Source organism: Lontra canadensis, unplaced genomic scaffold, assembly GCF_010015895.1.
Source record: "Lontra canadensis isolate GAN:19392208 unplaced genomic scaffold, GSC_riverotter_1.0 scaffold84, whole genome shotgun sequence".
Taxonomy (NCBI): Eukaryota; Metazoa; Chordata; class Mammalia; order Carnivora; family Mustelidae; genus Lontra; species Lontra canadensis.
The window spans coordinates 8918667-8938073 of NW_022631078.1; the positions used below are offsets into that span (position 1 = coordinate 8918667).

General features: G+C 49.8%; 1 protein-coding gene across 2 annotated transcripts in view; it reads right to left on the bottom strand.

Moving 5' to 3' along the window:
• Window positions 1-18257, bottom strand: part of TAB1 (TGF-beta activated kinase 1 (MAP3K7) binding protein 1) — a 32229-nt gene extending 13972 nt beyond the window's left edge. For both annotated transcript variants that reach the window (XM_032882970.1, XM_032882968.1), the window contains exons 1-3: window positions 18157-18257; window positions 2979-3115; window positions 2449-2602 (exon numbers count right to left, since the gene is read on the bottom strand). In XM_032882970.1, the coding sequence (XP_032738861.1) occupies window positions 2449-2602; window positions 2979-3115; window positions 18157-18189 (324 nt within the window). In that variant the 5' untranslated portion in view covers window positions 18190-18257. The remainder of the gene's footprint in view (window positions 1-2448; window positions 2603-2978; window positions 3116-18156) is intronic.
• Window positions 18258-19407: the final 1150 nt, after the last annotated feature.

The window sequence follows — 19407 nt, forward strand, 5'->3', positions numbered from 1 at the left end:
GGCACCCACAAAGCCACAGCCGACAGCCAGCTGGCTTGAAGGTCAACTCACGAAGCCCGCTCCCTTGTTCCCCTCGGCTCCTTTCAGGCAGCAGCACCGGCCGCTGTGGACTGGGTGTCCTGGGGACAATGGACCACCGTGGCCCTTCCTGGCTGCCTGTGGGCTTCCGGCCCAGACGGCTGCACCCCTCCCCCAGAACCTCAGATTCTGGCTCCTTGGTGGGCTTTATTAGCAACTGAGGCCCTCACGGAGTGGGGCTGCCCTACTCACCTTCCCCATGAGATCACAGATCAGGGACGGCTCCCAGCAGTGGCGCGACACAGCTACAAGTGCCAATTCGCCACCGTGGAGAGGATCCTTCCTGGAAGGGGCTAAATCCCGCAGGGCAAGGCTTTCCTAATGGCCAGAGGACACAGCTTCTGGCTCCTCAGCCCCCTGCCCAGGGACCCAGGGGTTAGCAGTGGCACAGCCCCCACTGCCTGAGCACCCCCTGCCCCCGGAGAGCTGGGATCGCCAAGGGGGGGGGTCTGTGCGCCCCCTCTGACTGTAGCAAGGCGGGGTCAGCTCAGCCTGCTCAGGACAAATGGCCATGCAGTGCATGGCTGCCCACGACAAGCGTCTTGTCCTTGTCCATATTATTACTGACTCAGGGGCAGCGGCTCACAGGCCAGTGGTTTGGTCGGGTCATTGGTAGTGGGATGACTTTCATACGCAAGGCCCATGCACATGGGTGGTTCCAATTTGGAGGACACCAGGGCGATGAAGGTTACCGGCCTCCGAGCGTAGGCGAACACTAGAGCACCAGAGGCCGTCTCTAACCTCCAGGCGGGCTCCCTTGCCTGAAGCCCAGTCACCACCCATCTCTGCGGCTCCCGAACACAACCCTCTGCCCACAACTCCAAGGATAACTCCCCAGCTCCCTCCACCTGCCAGCCACCAGCAACCAACCCTCTGCTCCAACGCTCCAGCCTTTCTGGGTCACCGCTTCCCTACTCCTTCTTCCCTGGCCTGAAGGTCCCCTCAGGTCCCCTATCTCTCCTGGTCTTGGGGGGAGCTCAGGACACAATGGCCGGAGAGGCCTGGGCTCCCACAGAACTTGAAGATGCATTGTTTTGAATGGCAAATTAAGCTCCCAAACCAAAGGCCTGAAACTGCCATTCTTTGGGCCTGTGAGGGGACAAACCTCTTAGCGGCTGGGAGGTTGAATTCACAGAGCCGCTTCCCAGTGTGGTGCGGCACCGGCTTACTGCCCTCCACACCCGCGGGGAATACCTCTGTGGGGCAGTCGTCTAACTGTAAGCCGCCCCCAGCAAGGCGTCCTGACACCCCAGATTCAGGTCCCCAGACCCAGGAGCTCATCTTACTGCCCATCGGAACACAGCACTGGGCTCTCCAACAGGGCCTCCGTGGAACTTCCAGCTCGCCCACAGGCCTCTGGCATTGTGGAATGCCACAACCAGCTCTTAAAATCTTTGCTCCTTGGGGGCACCTGGGTAGCTCAGTCGCTAAGCGTCTGCCTTCAGTTCATGTCATGATTCCAGGGTCCTGAGATCAAGCCCCGAATCCGGCTCCCTGCTCAGCGGGAAGCCTGCTTCTCCCTTTTCCACTCCCCCTGCTTATGTTCCCTCTCTCGCTATGTCTCTGTCAAATAAATAAATAAAATCTTTAAAAAAAAAAAATCTTTGCTTCTTGGGACACCTGGCTGGCTCAGTCAGAAGAGCATTTGACTCTTGATCATGGGGTTTTAAGTTCAAGGTCCATGCCCCACACTGAATGTAGAGATTACTTAAAAAAAAAAAAAATCGTCTGGGGTGCCTGGGTGGCTCAGTGGGTTAAGCGTCTGCCTTAGGCTCCAGTCATGGTCTCAGGGTCCTGGGATCGAGCCCCACATTGGATTCTGCTCAGCATGGATTCTATTTCTCCCTCTCCCTCTGTGCTCTCACTTTCTCTCAAATAAATAAAGGGAATCTTTAAAAATAAATAAAACCAAAATCTTTAAATAAAAATAAGATCCTTGTTCCTTAAGTTACAGGGCAGTAAACAGCCTGTAAACTTCCTCACTGCCCGAGGCCCCTACCACTTTAAATTCTAGGCCCCCTTGGGGCGCCTGGGTGGCTCAGTGGGTTAAAGCCTCTGCCTTCGGCTCAGGTCATGGTCCTGGGGTCCTGGGATGGAGCCCCGCATCGGGCTCTCTGCTCAGCAGGGAGCCTGCTTCCTCCCCTCTCTGTCTGCTTCTCTGCCTACCTGTGATCTCTCTGTCAAAAAAAAAAAAAAAATCTAGGCCCCCTGCCCACTGTGCTCCTCATGCCCTGCCGCTTGGACAGCCACCCAGAGTGGGTCCCTCCGCAGACGGAGCCTGCAGCATCTTCAGACCAGCCCTGGCGAGCCCAGCACTTGGCAGCTGTCGGCTGAGCTCCCGGGGACGCGGCCGGCCCCGAGCATTGCTACCTGCAGCAGCACGCGCCGCACGTCCGCCTCGGTGTGCTCGGCACTGAGCTGGCCCAGCAGGAGCTCGGCGGACAGCCGCTGGGCCACGAAGCTGGTCACTCGGTTGCCATCGTAGCCATTGAAGACCCCGTACAGGAAGCAGTTGTTCTCACTCCTGCCAGAGAGAGGGGGAGCAGCTTGGGACCGGGGGCTTGCAGTAGAGTGGTGCCAGTTCCCAAGTGGAGGGGAGGAGGGTCAGGACTTGGGGGAAGCCAAAGACACGGCAGTGGTGGCTTTAGCTGCCCACCTGAGTCTCCCCACATTGACCCTCATGCCACTCGGGCATGGCCTTCTGGGACACTCCCCGCTCCCACTGTGGCAGGCCCTGGGTGGGGGTGAGGTCCAGATGTGCAAAGGACAGCAGCAGGTGCCACCTCCCACGGACCCCACCTCAGCAGCGAGCCCCATTCGAGAGAGGTGCAAAACTGCTGCTTTTTCTTGCCCCATAAATCTGCCTCCGATGCCCAGGGGGACATTGCCGGCACACTCACCTGAACTTGAGCCAGCTGTCCTCTGGTGGGTGGCTCTCAGTGCCCTTACCATCAGCAGAGTAGCTGCGGTTGGAGGCCGTACCAACCCCAGAGAGGTGGCAGAGTGGAAGGTCATCTGTCCAGCTTGGCTGCTGCTCCTGAGAAGGACACCAGGAAACAGAGAAGTGTCACCTTCTCCCCCAGGTTGGGCCCCGCACCTTCTTCTTTTTCCCCAACAAAACCATAGTAGCCCCAGAGCCCTGCGGAGAAGGTTCCACTTCCTTCTGGAAAACGATGCTTATACGAACTAAAGCCTACAGAAGGGTCTGTGTGTTTTTTTTTTTTTTTTTTTTAAAGATTTTATTTATTTATTTGACAGAGAGATCACAAGTAGGCAGAGAGGCAGGCAGAGAGAGAGGAGGAAGCAGGCTCCCTGCTGAGCAGAGAGCCCGATGCGGGGCTCGATCCCAGGATTCTGAGATCATGACCTGAGCCGAAGGCAGTGGCTTAACCCACTGAGCCACCCAGGCACCCCGGTCTGTGTGTTTTTATGGGAAGTCTGCAATGCTTTCCCCCAGGAAGTCTAGAAAAGCCTAGAGCTCCCAAATTAAGGCCCAGCAGTGGTTTCCAAGCATGAACTATGTTACAAAACACGAGTGAGACACACTCTGTGGAGAGCAAACTCTCCGTAGAAAGCTCTCTGGTGGCTCCCTACCTCTCCCTGCTGTGACTCTGATGCCAATCACTTGGGCACTAGCTCTAACTGGAGGCTTCCAGGCCCAGCCCCCAGAAGGGCCGATCCCAGGACAAGGGCAAATGCAGCAGCTCCTTCAGGTGACTGACTCAGGCAGCCCGACCCCAGAGAAACCACCTTGTCCCCAGAGAAACCGCCTTGTTCGTGCTCCGTGCCCCTGGGGCTTCTGCCCTGGGGCCCTGCTGTCCTCTGGTGACTCCCACCTGCCCGTTGCCACAGCCTTCTCCATCAGCACAAGGCTCCCGGCACCCCACTCTTTCTGTCTGCATGAACAGACTCCTTGTCTGGCATTACTCCATGCTCTTTGGGACTCTGGCTCAGCAGTCAGGGCCTCTAGGAAGTCCTCCTTCAGGAAGGCCACCCCACCCCCAGCCGGGCTTAACTGACAGCCTTCCCATGCACTCCTAGTACGCCTGGCTCCCTCCCCCCTGCCTGCCCCTGTCTGACTTCCATTCTACCCCATGGATCTCAAACTAGACTGTTCAGTATCATCACCATGGAGCTTAGAACCTTCCACACACACACACGCATGCACACATACACAGCTGTCCAGGCCCAGCCCAAACACAAATTCTGATCGGCCTAAATCTCGAGTTCACTCTGAGCATCTGCATTACTTTAGCCGCAGAGACAAGTCTGACACAACGCTCATGTGCAATCCACTGTTTCTCACTGAGCGCCTCCCCGCAGCTGGCCGGGCTCACAGGAGCATTCCCAGGGCCACTGGGCTGAACTACAGCAAATGGAAACAACTGGGACAATCAAAGGCCAACTGCAAGGACAAAGTCTGGAAGGGATGCTGTGTATTAATCAGGCATGGATACTGTGCACGACTGCCTCCAAGGTAGTAGTCAGGGCCTTCAAAGAAGGCTGCGAAAACCACTTTGACAAAACCACGTTGACGGGCCTTTGCAATTGGATACATAAAAGGCCTGTGGTTAGTTTTTGTGGCAAATTTCATGTTCTGTTCATTTACATACTGACAGCCAGGGACTCTATGGCTTTTTTAATCGCTTTCATGTTGCATTTATTCTAGTGGGTTAGTTCTGTGCTTTGCACCCTAGAGCAACTTCTGCAGGATGTGGGAGCTTATTTTTGTATTTAAATTAACATATAGTAAAATGGACTCTTTTTTTGGCATGCGAGTCTATGAGTGGGAACAGGCGTTTCGTGTGACTGCCGCCCCAAGATCTGGAACAGCCCCATTGCCCCAAAGCAGACCCTTGTGTTTCCCCTTTGTAGCCACACCCTCCTCTAGCCCTGTGCTGCGCCATTACATTGTCTTTTCAAGAAGGTCTTCAGTGCAATTAGGCAGTACTTGACTTTTTTTCTTTTTATCGTGATAGAACACATATAGCAAAATTCACGATCTTTGTTGTCTTTAAGTAAATAGTTCAGGGGTACTGACTATTCACTGCTGTGTAGCCAGCCCTGCCATCCATCCCCATGGCTCTTTCCATCTTGGAAAACTGACACTCTGTTCCCGTTGAACACTAATTCCCCTCCCGCTCCCCAGCCCCTGGCAAACCCACCACTCGCTCCAGGTCTCAAGGTGCACAACCGTTTGAGATGGGATCCTCTCACTCAGCACCATGCCTGAGACCTCCTCCCCCCACCCCCCACACACAAGATGCTGCAGGCAGCAAGTTTGTCCCGTCAATGGAGAATTTTCCACCAGTTGGATGGAAGCCCATCTGCTCATCCACTCAAGGGCCTCTGGGCTGCTCCCAGCTTGGGGCAGGGTGGGTATGGAGAGCCGGTATGAAGATCACAGGCAGGTTTCTGTGTGAATGTGACCTTTCCCATCTCTAGAGTAGGGATGAGACGGCGGTCTGTTTTTCTAAGAAATTGCCAACTGTTTCCCAAAGTGGTGTACCATTTGCGCTCCTGCCCATAAATGCACAAGGCCAGTTCCATGGGCTCTGCCTCCTCCTCACTGCAGGGTCCCCTTTGTTAAATGGAGACATTTGAGGAAGCATGTAGTGCTAGTTCATTGTGCTGTGATCTGCATTTCCCTGGTGACTAATAATGGTGTTAAGCATCTTTCCATGTGCTACACTGTCATCCCGCCATCTCTGGTGAAGTGTCTGTTTTAAATCTTATGCCCAGGGACGCCTGGGTGGCTCAGTTGGTTAAGCAGCTGCCTTCGGCTCAGGTCATGATCCCAGCGTCCTGGGATCGAGTCCTGCATCAGGCTCCTTGCTCTGCAGGGAGCCTGCTTCTCCCTCTGCCTCTGCCTGCCATTCTGTCTGCCTGTGCTCGCTCTCTCTCCCTCTCTCTCTGACAAATAAATAAAATCTTAAAAAAAAAAAATAAATAAATCTTATGCCCATTTTTTTTTTCTTCTGTTCATTTTTCAGCTGGGTTGTTTTCTCACCTGTTGAGATCTGAGAGTTCTTAATGTCTTTTGGATAAAGTCCTTTGTTGGACATGTGATTTGCAAATATTTTTTCCCAGTCTGTAGCTTGTTGTTTGTTCGTTTGTTTCTTTAAGATTTATTTACTTTGAGAGAGACAGAGAGAGGGAGAACGAGCAGAGGAGGGGCAGAGGGAGCGGGTCCTTCAACTCCCCGCTGAGTGGGGTTAGGGTTAGGGTTAGGGTTAGGGTTAGTAACTCCAGGCTGGATCCTATAGCCCTTGAGATCATGACCTGAGCTGAAACCAACAGTCAGAGGTTAACCGACTAAGCCACCTAGGCACCCCTGTAGCTTGCCATTTTATTTGCTTATTGGTATCTTTTGCAGGCCAAGAGTTTCTAGTTTTGATGAAACCCATTTTATCAGCTTTTTCTCTCACGGTGCATGCTTTCATGTTCTAATAACGGTCTGCCTGGCCCTGGCCACAGAGACCTAGGTTTTTCTTCTGATAGTTTCACAGTTTTACATTTAGACCTGTGATCCATTTGGGGTTAATCTCTAAGACAGGAAGTTTAGGTCTAAGTTTTTTTTGTTTCACATGTGGATAACCAACTGTTCCAACGCCATTTGTTGCAAAGACTGCCCTTTCTCCATTAAATTATCTCTGCGCCTCTTTCAAAAAAATTAACTGGCCGTCCTCGTGTGGGTCTGTCTCTGTTCTCCACTCTGTGCCATGGATCTATGTGTCCATCCCTCCACCGGTTACATGCTCTTGATTGCCATGGTTTTATAAACTTATATTCAAAATCTCTATTATCAAATCTGCATTTTACTTATAATTTATATTATACAATCGGGTAGTGGGTTGCCTCTAACTTCATTTGTTTTCAAAATGACTTCAGTGATCCTATTTCCTTTGCCTTCTCTATAAATTTTAAATGTCTGGGGCGCCTGGGTGGCTCAGTTGTTAAGCATCTGCCTTCAGCTCAGGTCATGATCCTGGGATCCCGGGATCGAGCCCCACAATGGGCTCCCTGCTTGGCGGGGAGCCTGCTTCTCCCTCTCCCATTGCTTGTGTTCCCTTTCTTGCTGTGTCTCTGTCAAATAAAATCTCAGTTTGTCTATATCTACAAGAAAATCTTGCTGGGATTTTGACTGGAACTGTTCACAGATCAGTTTGGGATCCGACATCTTCACTGTGCTGAATCTTTCAATTCATCAACGTGGTGTGTCTTTAATCTTATATCTTTACAGGACTTATTCACATGATATCACCACAAGGTCTGAAAAGCCACTAAGGTCTATTAGTAGTAGCCTGCGAAAACTGCAAATGTGACCGAAACCTAGCTGTGGAAAAGAAACAGCAACAAGAGCTGAAATTCTGCTCAGCCTCTGAGGACACCAGGCATGTAGGTCAAGACACATACGACGAAAGAAAAATTGCTTCACGGTGACCCAAATTGTCTAGCTGGAATCTTCACCTGTCTCATCTGAAAGCAATATAAATGTCTCTCTTAATAGAAATGACAACTTAATTAAGTCTTCGGAATCCACATATGACATTACGCGGGTAGAGTACGTTCCATTAATACAAACATATTCCATAAACATTTACTGGGCATTTACAGAAGGCTGGCGTTATTCTAGGTGCCGGAACCACAGTGTGGAAAATGACTAAGGGTCCTTGTCTGAAGCCTCCTTTCTAGCCAACGAGAAACTTTAAACATGTAATACAATAAATAAAGCTATTTGAGACAGGGATATGTGCCATGGAGAAAATAATTACAGTAAGGGGACAGAGAGATGGTGAGGGCTCTTTTAGAGGAAGTGGTCAGAGGAGGCAACCTCTGAGCCAGACCCAAATGATGACGGAGCAGTGACCATCTCAGAAAAGTGGGAAAGGAGCCTTCTGGGCAGAGGAAACAGCATGTGCAAAGACCCTGAGGTAGAAAAGTAAGTGTTTGACATTTACGGAAGTCCAAGAAGGCCAGTGTGGCCTCTGCAGTGACCAGAGGGGAAAGTGGCTTGCTACTGTGTTCATACACGTGTGCCTGGGTGGGAACAGGGTAAGGCCTTCCATGCCACTGAAAAGAGTTCACTGCCAAGGAATTCAGTACTTTTCAATGAACTGCTCTGTGCCAATTATCCCTTAGGTCTTAGATCTGCTTAATACATCTCCATTGTCAGAGACCTCACAAAGACAACCTGGCAAATAAGTTTCCAAAAGAAGCTTTTTTTCCTAGGGTCTGTCTCTTGCCTCCAACTCAAGTGACATTAAGCACAAAAGCACCTCCTCAGTCAGGTGCGTCCTATGTCCTCCTCCTGAAAAGATGGGTCAAGAGACCAATATTCAGCACCCCAAAGGCCCATAGCTGTTTCAGAGGGCCGCCGAAGGGGTACGTGGGTGGCTCAGCTGGTTAAGCGGTTAAGGGTCCTGGGATGGAGCCCAGCATCGGACTCCCTGCTCAGTGGAGAGCCTGCTTCTCCCTCTCCCTCTATTGCTGCCCTTGCTTGTGCGTGCGCTCTCTCTGTCGAATATATAAGTAAATCTTTTAAAGTAAAGCACGGAAGATGTTTATACTTTCTAAAGTACAGACAGTATACTGTCTGTGATGAAAGAGGAGATTGAGAAGGATTGAATTTGTCCTCGAATACGAGATGAACAATATAAATGTGTCACCCAGGATGCAAAACCTGTCATCGGTGTTGCAACTGTGGTGCTTCCTCTGCCATTCTCTACCTCCCACAGGGGACAGAGACAGGCTTCAGGGACTCGAATCTTTCCAACAAATTCATACTTTCCAGCAAAAAATAAGTACTACCCAAGCCACTTATGGGCCCACTTGATATTGTGAGATACGCTACAAAAACCACCAATGAGAGTCTTCTGCAAGGAAGGAAGGAAACAAACTGGAACGGATGAGAGAACTTGGGCACGTCGGCGTTTCAGGGCACAGGGACAACTCATCTGAAAGCAATTCCCAATGGGAGCCCATGACATTGCTACCAGGAGTGGGCCGACGCTGCCCAGAGCGCTGCAGCCGCACTCAGCTCGTGTGGGAGAAACAAGCTCTCCCGAATCTGAAAAACCGTGTGACAACGGTACATCTACTTACAAGCACTTTGTTCTCAGAAGGTATTGACGACTAGGGTCTGGACACCTCTGTGATGTTAAATTTTTTTTTTTAAGATTTATTTATTGGACAGAAATAGATCACAAGTAGGCAGAGAGGCAGGCAGAGAGAGGGAGGGGGGAAGCAGGCTCCCCGCTGAGCAGAGAGCCCGATGTAGGGCTTGATCTCAGAACCCTGAGATCATGACCTGAGCTGAAGGCAGAGGCTTAACCCACTGAGCCACCCAGGCGCCCCACCTCTGTGATGTTAAATGCTCTTTTTGACATCTGATTTTCATAATATTGAGTTAGCAATATTTTGGAAATATAGTTGATTCCTGAATGCCACTCGGATTGGGGCACCAACCTCCTGCACAATCGAAAGTCCACGTGTAACTTTCGACTCTCCCAAAAACTCACCTATTGACATAGGCTACTGGTGACTGGAAGGAAGCCTTATCAATAACATAAATGATTAATTAACATGTTTTGTATGTCATATGTATTATATAATGAATTTTTACAGTAAAGTAAGCTAGAAAAAATAAAATATTAAGAAAATCATAAGGAATGGGGTCCCTGGGTGGCACAGTGTGTTACGCTGACTCTTGGTTTCGGCTCAAGCCGTGATCTCGGGGTCCTGGGATCAAGCCCTGTGTTGGGCTCCTCGCTTAATGTGGAGTCTGCTTAAAATTCTCTCTCTATACTCTCCCTCTGCCCATCCTCTCATACATGCACTCAGGCGCTGCCTCTCTCTCGAGTAAATATATAAATCTTCCAGAGAAAATCGTGGAAAAGAACACAATACAGTACTGTATTCATGGAAAAAATCTGCATGTAAGTAAATATGCACCGTTCAAAGCCATGTTGTTCAAGGGGCAACTGTGTATTTTTTTTTTTAAGATTTTATTTATTTATTTATTTATTTGACAGACAGAGATCACAAGTAGGCAGAGAGAGAGAGAGGAGGAAGCAGGCTTCCCGCTGAGTAGAGAGCCCGACTTGGGGCTTGATCCCAGGACCCTGGGACCACGAACAGAGACGAAGGCAGAGGCTTTAACCCGATGAGCCACCCAGGCGCCCCAGCAACTGTGTATTATTTGATTAACTAGCAACTGGTTTTCAGGTCAATGAGTATGGACTCCAGTGCTATTGTTTACTTAAGGACAGTCTTGGTCCATTCCCAACAATAACACTCAAGAAAACAGTAGTCAATGGACAGTTTAACATGCCATTATATATATGCTTCAGTTGGTACTAATGCCAGCATCTTACTTAGTAGGGAAACACAAGTGGGATTCTCATTAAGATCAGAAACACAGGGGTGCCTGGGTGGCTCAGTTGTTAAGCATCTGCCTTCAGCTCAGGTCATGATCCCAGAGTCCTGGGATCAAGCCCCACATGAGGCTCCCAGCTTGGCAGGAAGCCTGCTTCTCCCTCTCCCACTCTCCCTGCTTGTGTTCCCTCGCTGTGTCCCTGTCAAATAAATAAATAAAATCTTAAAAAAAAAAATCAGAAACACAGCAAGGATGCCCACCTTCTCTTCTATCGTAACACTGAACTAGAGGTGTCAGCCCACACAATTAGATAAGAGAAAAGAAGCTGAGCTTAAGAAGTAGAGCAGTACATCAGCAGGGACTTCCCTTCCTCTCTCTCTGCCTACTGTGATCTGTCTTGTCAAATAAATAAATAAAATCTTAAAAAAAAAAAAAAGTGGAGCAGTACAATTATCTCTATTTTATATTTGCTGAGCTTAAGGACTGAAGAAGTACAATTATCTCTATTTGCAGTTGATAGGATAGTAAACCTGAAGAATTAATGTTAAAATTAATTCAAACCAAAGAAATCAGTAGGGTGGTGGGAAAGAAAAATCAAGACACAAAAACCAAGAGCCTTTATACACTTAAAGAAAAGATTGGCATCCAGCCTCCAAGTGAAAATTCCCACTTGCTGTCAACTAAAATCACAGCGTCTTTTTCCTCTGAGGTTCTCACCAGTCAGTCTCCCCTAACCACACTCCTGAAGAGGATTTTTTTAAAACCTAAATTTACATTAGTTGGATTATATCTTAATGCTTTCATCTCAGCCTTCCAGCCTATTGACATAATTTTGAATCTTACCCTTTGAAGATTAACAATCTCACTCAGCTGTCTATCTTGTACAGATAAGGCCTTCTATACAGTGTTCCAAATGATTTCTAAAAAACTATGACCAGAACAAAAAAGCGTGGGAAGCTAACCTACTTCTGGCAGAAAGAGACCACACCGACACAGGAAGGAAGTTAATGCTTCTACCAAAGGTTTGCCCTACTTGAAAGGCCAATGTATTTTGGGGATCTCAAACAAAGAGGCTACTGACCCCAGAGGTATAGCCATAGAAACAGACAAACACTTTAAAACAACTATTTATATACATTAAACTTGCTGGGCAAAGACCTACTTATTTCATACTGACACTCTTTAAACATAAAGTTCTTATCCAACTGGACTTGACTTGGTATTAAGATAAAGGAGAAATAAGAAAAAAATTACCCAAAAGCATACTAAAAAGTATCCATGGTGAGGCAAGGCCTCCCTCCCCTTTTCTGGTCTTTCCGAGCCCTGTCCACCTCCAAGGGCCCTGCTCAGATCCAACTAGAGCCAGAGGCCCATGTTTCCCGGACCTCAACCAGCCACTCACTATCTTCAAGGAACTAGATACTTCCTATTTTTTTCTTTACACCGCCCATTTTATTCTACTCAAATGACTTCATTTTTGAATGTAAATGTTTTCAGTATTTTAAGTAGAAAACCAGTATCACCTGCTTTATCTTGAAGATAATAAAAAATGAAAACAAAACAAGATTATTAAATTCTAGCTGAACCTATTGCTGGTCATAGACTCTGAGCTGGAGCTCTGTTCTGTTAAAAAAAAAAAAAAGAAAGAAAGAAAGAAAGAAAAAGAAGGCAGGGGTAGGACACCTGGCTGTCTCAGCTGGTGAAGCACATAACTCTTGACCTCAGGGTTGTGAGTTCAAGCTGAAAACTGAGGGTAGAGATTACTTAAAAATAAAATCTTTAAAAAAACAACAACAGGGGCACCTGGGTGGCTCAGCCATTAAGCCGATGCCTTCGGCTCAGGTCATGATCCCAGGGTCTTGGGATCAAGCCCCACATCAGGTTCCTTGCTCAGCAGAAAGCCTGCTTCTCCCTCTCCCACTTCCCCTGCTAGTGTTCCCTCTCTCGCTGGTCACGGTCTCTGTCAAATAAATAAAATCTTAAAAAAAAAAAAAAATTAAAATTAAATAAATAAATAAAAAACAACAGGGAGGAGACTAGCAAGAATCAGAAAGGTGTTAAGGACATACTAGGAACAAACCAAGTCTTTCTCTCTTGATTATCATCAGAGTTTGAAAAGGAGTTGAAAAGCAAATCAACTGTGTGATATGTTAAAAAAAAAAAAAAAAGGAAGGGGGGCGCCTGGGGGCCTGCCTTCAGCTTGGGTCATGATCCACGGGTCCTGGGATGGAGCCCCATGTCATGTTGGGCTCCCTGCTTGGTGGGAAGCCTGCTTCTCCCTCTCCCTCTCCCCCTGCTTGTGTTCCCCCTCTCGCTGTTTCCGTCAATTAAATAAATAAATAAAATCTTAAAAAACAAAACAAAACAAAAACAAAACACCTGGGGGATATGTAACAATGAGTTTTAGGCCAGCACACACCAAACCCTCTCAGGGTACGTGTCCCGGGCTCCGGGAAAATAACTGCCCAATGCTACAGGCCCCTCCCGGAGAAATTCATCCTCAGGGTTCACCGAGGCATAGCGGTCATTAACCATCTGGTGTCTTGGCAACTTTCACGCTATAACTTGGTACTGGTTTCTTGGTTGTTTTTTTTTTTTTTAAAGTTTACTACACCTTCGGGGTGCCTGGGTGGCTCAGTGGGTTAAAGCCTCTGCCTTCGGCTTAGGTCATGATCCCAGGGTCCTGGGATGGAGCCCCGCATCTGGGCTCTCTGCTCAGTGGGGAGCCTGCTTCACTTCCTCTCTCTCTGCCTGCCTCTCTGCCTACTTGTGGTCTCTGTTAAATAAATAAATAAATAATCTTAAAAAAAAAAAAAGTTTACTATACCCCATGTGGGGCTTGAACTCACAACCCTGAGATCAAGAGTCACACACTCTTCTGACTCAGCCAGCCAGGCGTCCCTGTTATGCTGCTGTTGTGTTGTGTTGTTTCACAGCCTAGTGTTGTTAGCTACTTATTTTGCTGATTCCAAGACATATATTCCCATCTTTAAATATCCGAAGTTGATGTGTTACAAGTTAATTAGCAGGATGTTTTCTTTCTTAGCAGTATATAAAATAATGACGGGTCCTTATAATTAATGTCTTGGATGCAAAGATACATGGAGAATTTCTCATATATTTAGGAGTGCTCCTTCGGGGGAGGCCCTGCCTGGAACACAGTCCCCACAGCCCCTCGGATGTTCAATGACAAGCGGCCAGAGAATTCCCGGTTCTGCCCACGAGGGAGTGAGACAGTGCCCGGTCTTCACCGATGTAAGCAGTGCCCCCCAAATGGCTCTGACGCTGCTGTGACCGGGTGGGCGGCCATCCTGCTGCCCCAGCTCCCTCCCCTCCTTCAGGGATTAGCCACACCAACGCTCTGTTGCTGATTCCACCCCGACAGGGACACCAGTCTCTTGCTTCCTTCGTCCACATCTCTGAACAATATTCAGAAAGGTCACATATCTCCTAGTCACCCAAACCACTCCCTTCCCCACCCCTGCGTGCACAGTGATGCACTTTCTCCCACACCCACAAATGCCAGGTCTGCCAGCAGCCAAGAACGGGGCTCCTTGCGCTCACAGAGCCTCATCACCGAGCTGCGTAGATACCCCCGACACTGAGCCTGCACCACTTTCTTTGATGGGTTCCTAATTAATTTCTCAGAAGAAACTGAACACAAAATATAGTAAGGAAAGAAGGCCGTTTCAAAAAGCCGAAATTAGGGGCACCTGGGTGGACGAGTTGGCTTGAGTGTCTGCCTTCTTTGAGTGGGGTCATGATCCCAGAGTCCTGGGATCAAGTCCTACGGTGGCGCAGAGGCGGGGGCTCCCTGCTCAGCGGGAAGTCTGCTTCTCCCTCTCCACCTGCCTCTCTCCCCTGCTTCTGCTCGCCTTCTCACTCATTTGCTCAAACAAATAAAAAAAATCTTTAAAAAAAAAAAAAAAAAAAGCCTAATTTTGATTAGTATGAGGGAGCTCCCCAAATTCCTGTTTTGGTACGAAAAGCACTAATAGTGACCCAGGTGCACGGTCAGTGGTGAAGGGTGTTCCGAGTACTCGGTACACACACACCCTTCAGCGGCCTCACACACGTGTGTGGCCGCGTCGCAGACTAACAGTCCATGAAAGTCCCCACAGAGATTCATCTCCAACTCCTGGGCAGCAGAAGTGGACAAAGCATGGTTCCAAGTTCAGGCCACAGCCTGAATATCAAATTATAGTATGAAAAGGCCGAGTGTTTTTGTGGTGAAAGCACCCGAATTCCTTGGAGGCAAAAAGGAAGCTCAGAATGAGAGAATAATGCCCCCAGGAAGATGGCTCAGGGTGGGGGGTGGGGGGGCAGCTGTTCTTTCTCTCCAAAAAGCTTAAAATACCCAGTGTCTCCTGCCATCTCTGTCTTTCTGAATGACCCCCTTTTCCTTCCCACTCCTCTGGGACTAGCTCAACTCCTGGCCCCCACCTCTCCCAGCAGGGTTTTCATCAAAGGCTCTCTATGTTTTCACCACAAATATAGTCCTAATACATTCTTAAAGGGGCTAATAATTGTGGGGCACTTACTGCGGGCTGGAGCCTCGGATGAGACGGTTGTAGGTGATGGCCTCGTGGATGTTTTTATTTTAATGGGGGAACTGATGATGTATATTAGAAAAAATTCAGAGCCCGCACCTGTGATCTTATAGTTGTAGTGGCTCAAGGTTTCTAAGTTAAAAAAACTGAATTTCAAGTTGATTTTCTTTTTATAATTAAGGACAGAAGAGCAGAGGCAACACCAAACTCCTGATTCTTTCAGCCCCAAATGTGCTGGACTTCCAGAGACTCCCCATCTCAGTAAAGGGCACAGTTGTTCCAACTAAAAACCTTGCAGTCCTTCTTGACTCTTCTTCCTCGGTCACACACCCACCATCTGATCCACCAGCAAATCCGACCAGCTCGTCCTCCAAAATACAGCCCTCCCTAAAAACCTAAAATATCCCTAAAAACCACCGAGTTTCACAGCACACTTCGGATAGAATCCAAAGTCCACACCAGGGTCCACAAAGGTCCCTTGGACCTCGGCGACCCCCACTTTCCAAAGCACTCTACTGCAGCCACACTGGCCTCCTTGGTGCTCCCCAAACACACGAGCCTTGGCATCCCTGGTCCCTCAACCAGGGATACTCCCTCCCAAATCCCCTACTTCATCCCATCAAATGCTGAGTGATCTTTCCCTACCACTCTTAAAACGGCCCCTCCACTATTCTAGGAATCCAGACTACTCCTCCCAGCACCAACTGAGGCTATAGGTATTATATTGTTTACAATCTGTATTTACTCACCATGACTGTCTCCCTTATTAGAACAAAGGCTTCGTGAGGAAAGTGTCCCTTGCACCTATACAGTATCGGCCATACAGTAAGTGCTCAGTGACACCTAAATGCTCAGAACTGAAGGTGGCACTTCATGGCTGGACTGTGACCATGCTGGGCTAGGACAGTCATGTGTTAGTTCATTTAATCCTAACAACACTCCTGGGTGTCCTTTCTGTTGGGAACCAAGGTTCAGGGATGTTAAGTGACTTGCCCAAGTCCCTGTGGGACTTGGACTTTTTGTGAGGTTGCGAAGGGCCCAAGTTCCTTTGAACACATCAAGCTATCTTCAAAAGCGCTTCTTTTCTTCAAAAGACCTTTCAAGGTACCATGCTGGCTGGGGACCAAAGGTGAAACTCCTCAGTGCTCTGCCATCTGGCCCCAGCACGCCCACCTGGCACCATGTTGCCAGCAAATCCCCAGCCCTTCCTTCGAGCCTCCACTGACCCAGTCAAATTAGGCCGGCCACAGCCCCTCAACACTGACCACACAGTGCGGAATCCGCACTGTGTTAGTAGTAGAGGGCTCCCTCCCCCGAGGGTGCGCACACTTCTTTATCTTTGTATCCCCAGGTCCTACAACCACAGACTAGGAACCCTCAAGGCCATCTGCTCAATGCTGATATTTGAGCTGCTCCTACCAGACTCAGGACAGTGGAGAGCCAGTCAGCAAGCAACATATGCGGCCTGGACACTCAGACACCCTATGAGCAGAGGTCTTGGTCATCCTTAGGGGGGGACGGGCCTTGTGTGGACATCTCTGTCATCCCCTTGCCTCTCATCATGATGTTATGTGCTCAAAGCTAATCGTCCTGTCTTGAAAGGATTCTCCTTCCACCCAGGAACACATTCTGGAGCTAGCAAAGCTTCTGTCTAACCTGAGTCTCCTGGGCGCCACCATACCCAGGAAAGAAGGAAGCTGGATGCCACTCTCTTCAGCAAGCTGAGCTGGCCCACAGCAGTTACCACTTCCAGCACTCACTACAGTCCAGCCTGTATTTCTGGAATTTTTGCAATGGGTAAATTTATACAGGGGCCCTGCCCTTTGGGAGCTCACAAAGCAAAGGGCCAGGCCTACCTAACTCAATGACAAGGCTGACCTGCAGAGCACTAGTCAAATAAAAGGGCAGCCAAAGATGTGGAGGGGAAGAGAGCAGTCCCCACTGGGCAGCCCTTGGAATTGCTATGGTGGAAGGGCAATTTCAAAAGACAGTGTACACAAAGCGGGTCATTAGTATACAGCCCTGAAGGTCATCCCTCCCAATGATTCTGATGCTTTCAGGCCCAGGGCAGGAGGGCGTGTCTTTGCAGCTCTGTAAGTCCCACGCCAAGCACTGGACATGGCTACAAATGCTTTTTTTACCAGTATGTATTGAGTGCCTGGCACCTAGTGGTGGTAAGCGCTGGTGAGATCTGTCATAGATCCTAAGTACGGGAGGCAGACAAGTGGAGAGGCAAGCACAACAGACTGCTCCATCTGGGGAGGCCCCAGGGGCCCCACACACTATGCTGGTAGGTCAGAACAGGCTCAAGGCACCAAGATGTGTATCTACGTGCATGTGAGACAGGACGACGCAGGGGCAAGACACCAGCGCATGGGGGTCCAGACTCCGGGGTAAGGGTGAGTCTCAGGACAAATCTCCCACGGCCTGCTCTCCCCTTAGAGTTCAAGAAACTGAGGCATAGTGCGTTAAGAGTCAGGACCAGAACCCGGGCTGCCACTCAGGTCATGCCTTCCGCAGCGACTAGAGGTTAACAGGGTTTCTGGAATCAGACGGCCCGATTTTAACCCTGACTCTGCCGTGTGGCCTCTTGCCGTTGTGGCCCTGGGCAAGTGACCGCCTGCCTCTCTGTGCCGCAGTTTCTTTACCTGTCCAACGGGAGTAACTGTAGTACCTACCTCCCGGGGCTGTTACATAAACTAAGCTTACAACGTAAAGCAATTGGCAGGAAACCTGGGAGATGATAAGCGGTAACCAGCGGCTGCTGCGACTATGACTGTTTTTCTCCCGCGGCCGCTCAGTGCCGGCGGTGGGCTCACCGCCCGGGCCATCTCCGCCGCAGCGCGCCACGTTCCCTTCCGGCTCCAGGCCGCACCCCACCCTCGACGCGCCCTTGACGCTCGGGGTCGCTGGACCGCGAATCCCAGCCCCCGACGACCGGGCGGCAGCGCGCACGCGCGGGCCTCGCGCGGCTGCACGCGTCCCGGTCCTCGGGAGTGAGGGGGGCCGGCCCGGGAGAGGGGAGGCCGGCGGCCACTCCTCGCCAGGGAGGAGGAGGCGGCCCAACGGCGGAGAGGGAGCCGCGCCTGCACCCGACAGGCCCCCCTTGGGCTCCCAACCCCCAGCCCGGAGAGCGGGTCGGTTCCTCACACTCTGCAGCAAGCTCCTCCTCTGCGCCGCCATCTTGGAGGGACCCCCGGGGCTGCGCCCGCCTCCCAGCAGAGCAGGCGAGAAGGGCGGCTAGAGCGGCCTGAAGCCGGCCGGGAGGATCTGGCTGCCGGGGAGCACGCCCACAGCGCCACCCTATGGCCAAAGTGGGATGGGGCCATGGAGAAGTGTGTGCGCAGGCGCTGTCTTCTGCTTTTTCTCTCTCGGGAGGAAAAGGGAAGGCTTCCCTAAATGATTGGCTCTCGCCCATTTTGTTTGCGTATTTTCTCCAGGATGTTTTTCAAATGGGGCTCCTGTGTCACCGGATTTGCGTTCTTTATGAACACTTTGGGCGTGGGGTTCGGTGAATTATTCATTCACTCGATAAATATTCGTTGGGTGGCCATGCCTGGCCCTATGGGGTGAAGCAGCAAGCAAGACACCCTCAGAAATCTGTTTGAATTGGGGAGGACATCATTTACATGTGTAAATAATTTCGAAGTGGGCTAAGTGGTAGGAAGAGAAGTTTATGGATGGGGCATGGGAATGGAGGGCAGGCCAGGCGGAGGGGACATCTAGTGCACAAGGCACGAGAAAAGGGAGCGTGTGACTGCGGCTTCAAGAAGCATGCGTGTCCCAGAAGGGATCTGTGGCTAGAACAGAGGTGGAGGGGATGTGAGATGAAGGGCTCTGGGGTGGGTTCTGACCAGGCTGGAGTTGGGCTATTCATGTGGTGGACAAAGGAAACTTGTTGACTAATGAGCAAGCCAGGGACGTGTTTGGTAGAAAGATGCCTTTGACTACCAGGTACAGAACAGATGTTTAGGAGCCTTGGAGTGAAGACCAATTAAGGGACTGTTGTGTTAGTTCAAGATGATAGTAGTTTGTCTGCTGCCAGTGCCAAGGGGATGGATTTTATTTAGATGAAATTGTCATGACTTGGTTCATGGATTGGTTGGGGTTGTGATGGAAAGAGATTTGCCAAAGATTCTCCCAGACTTCCGGAAAAAAAAAATTTAAAAAACAGCTGGAAAATTTTAGGTGCTTTTAAAACACGCAAGAAAAGAAGTCGGATCAGTCCTGAGATGGAGTGGACTAGAGAAGACCACATGGAAAGAGCAGGAGGGATGGAGAGGTGGGGGAGCCTTGACACATAGAACCCAGGGTGAGGAGGGCAATGGACAATGATGTCACATACTTTTGAGTGATCTAGTTAGAAGATTACTGAAGAAAGTCCATTAGGTTTAGCCATCC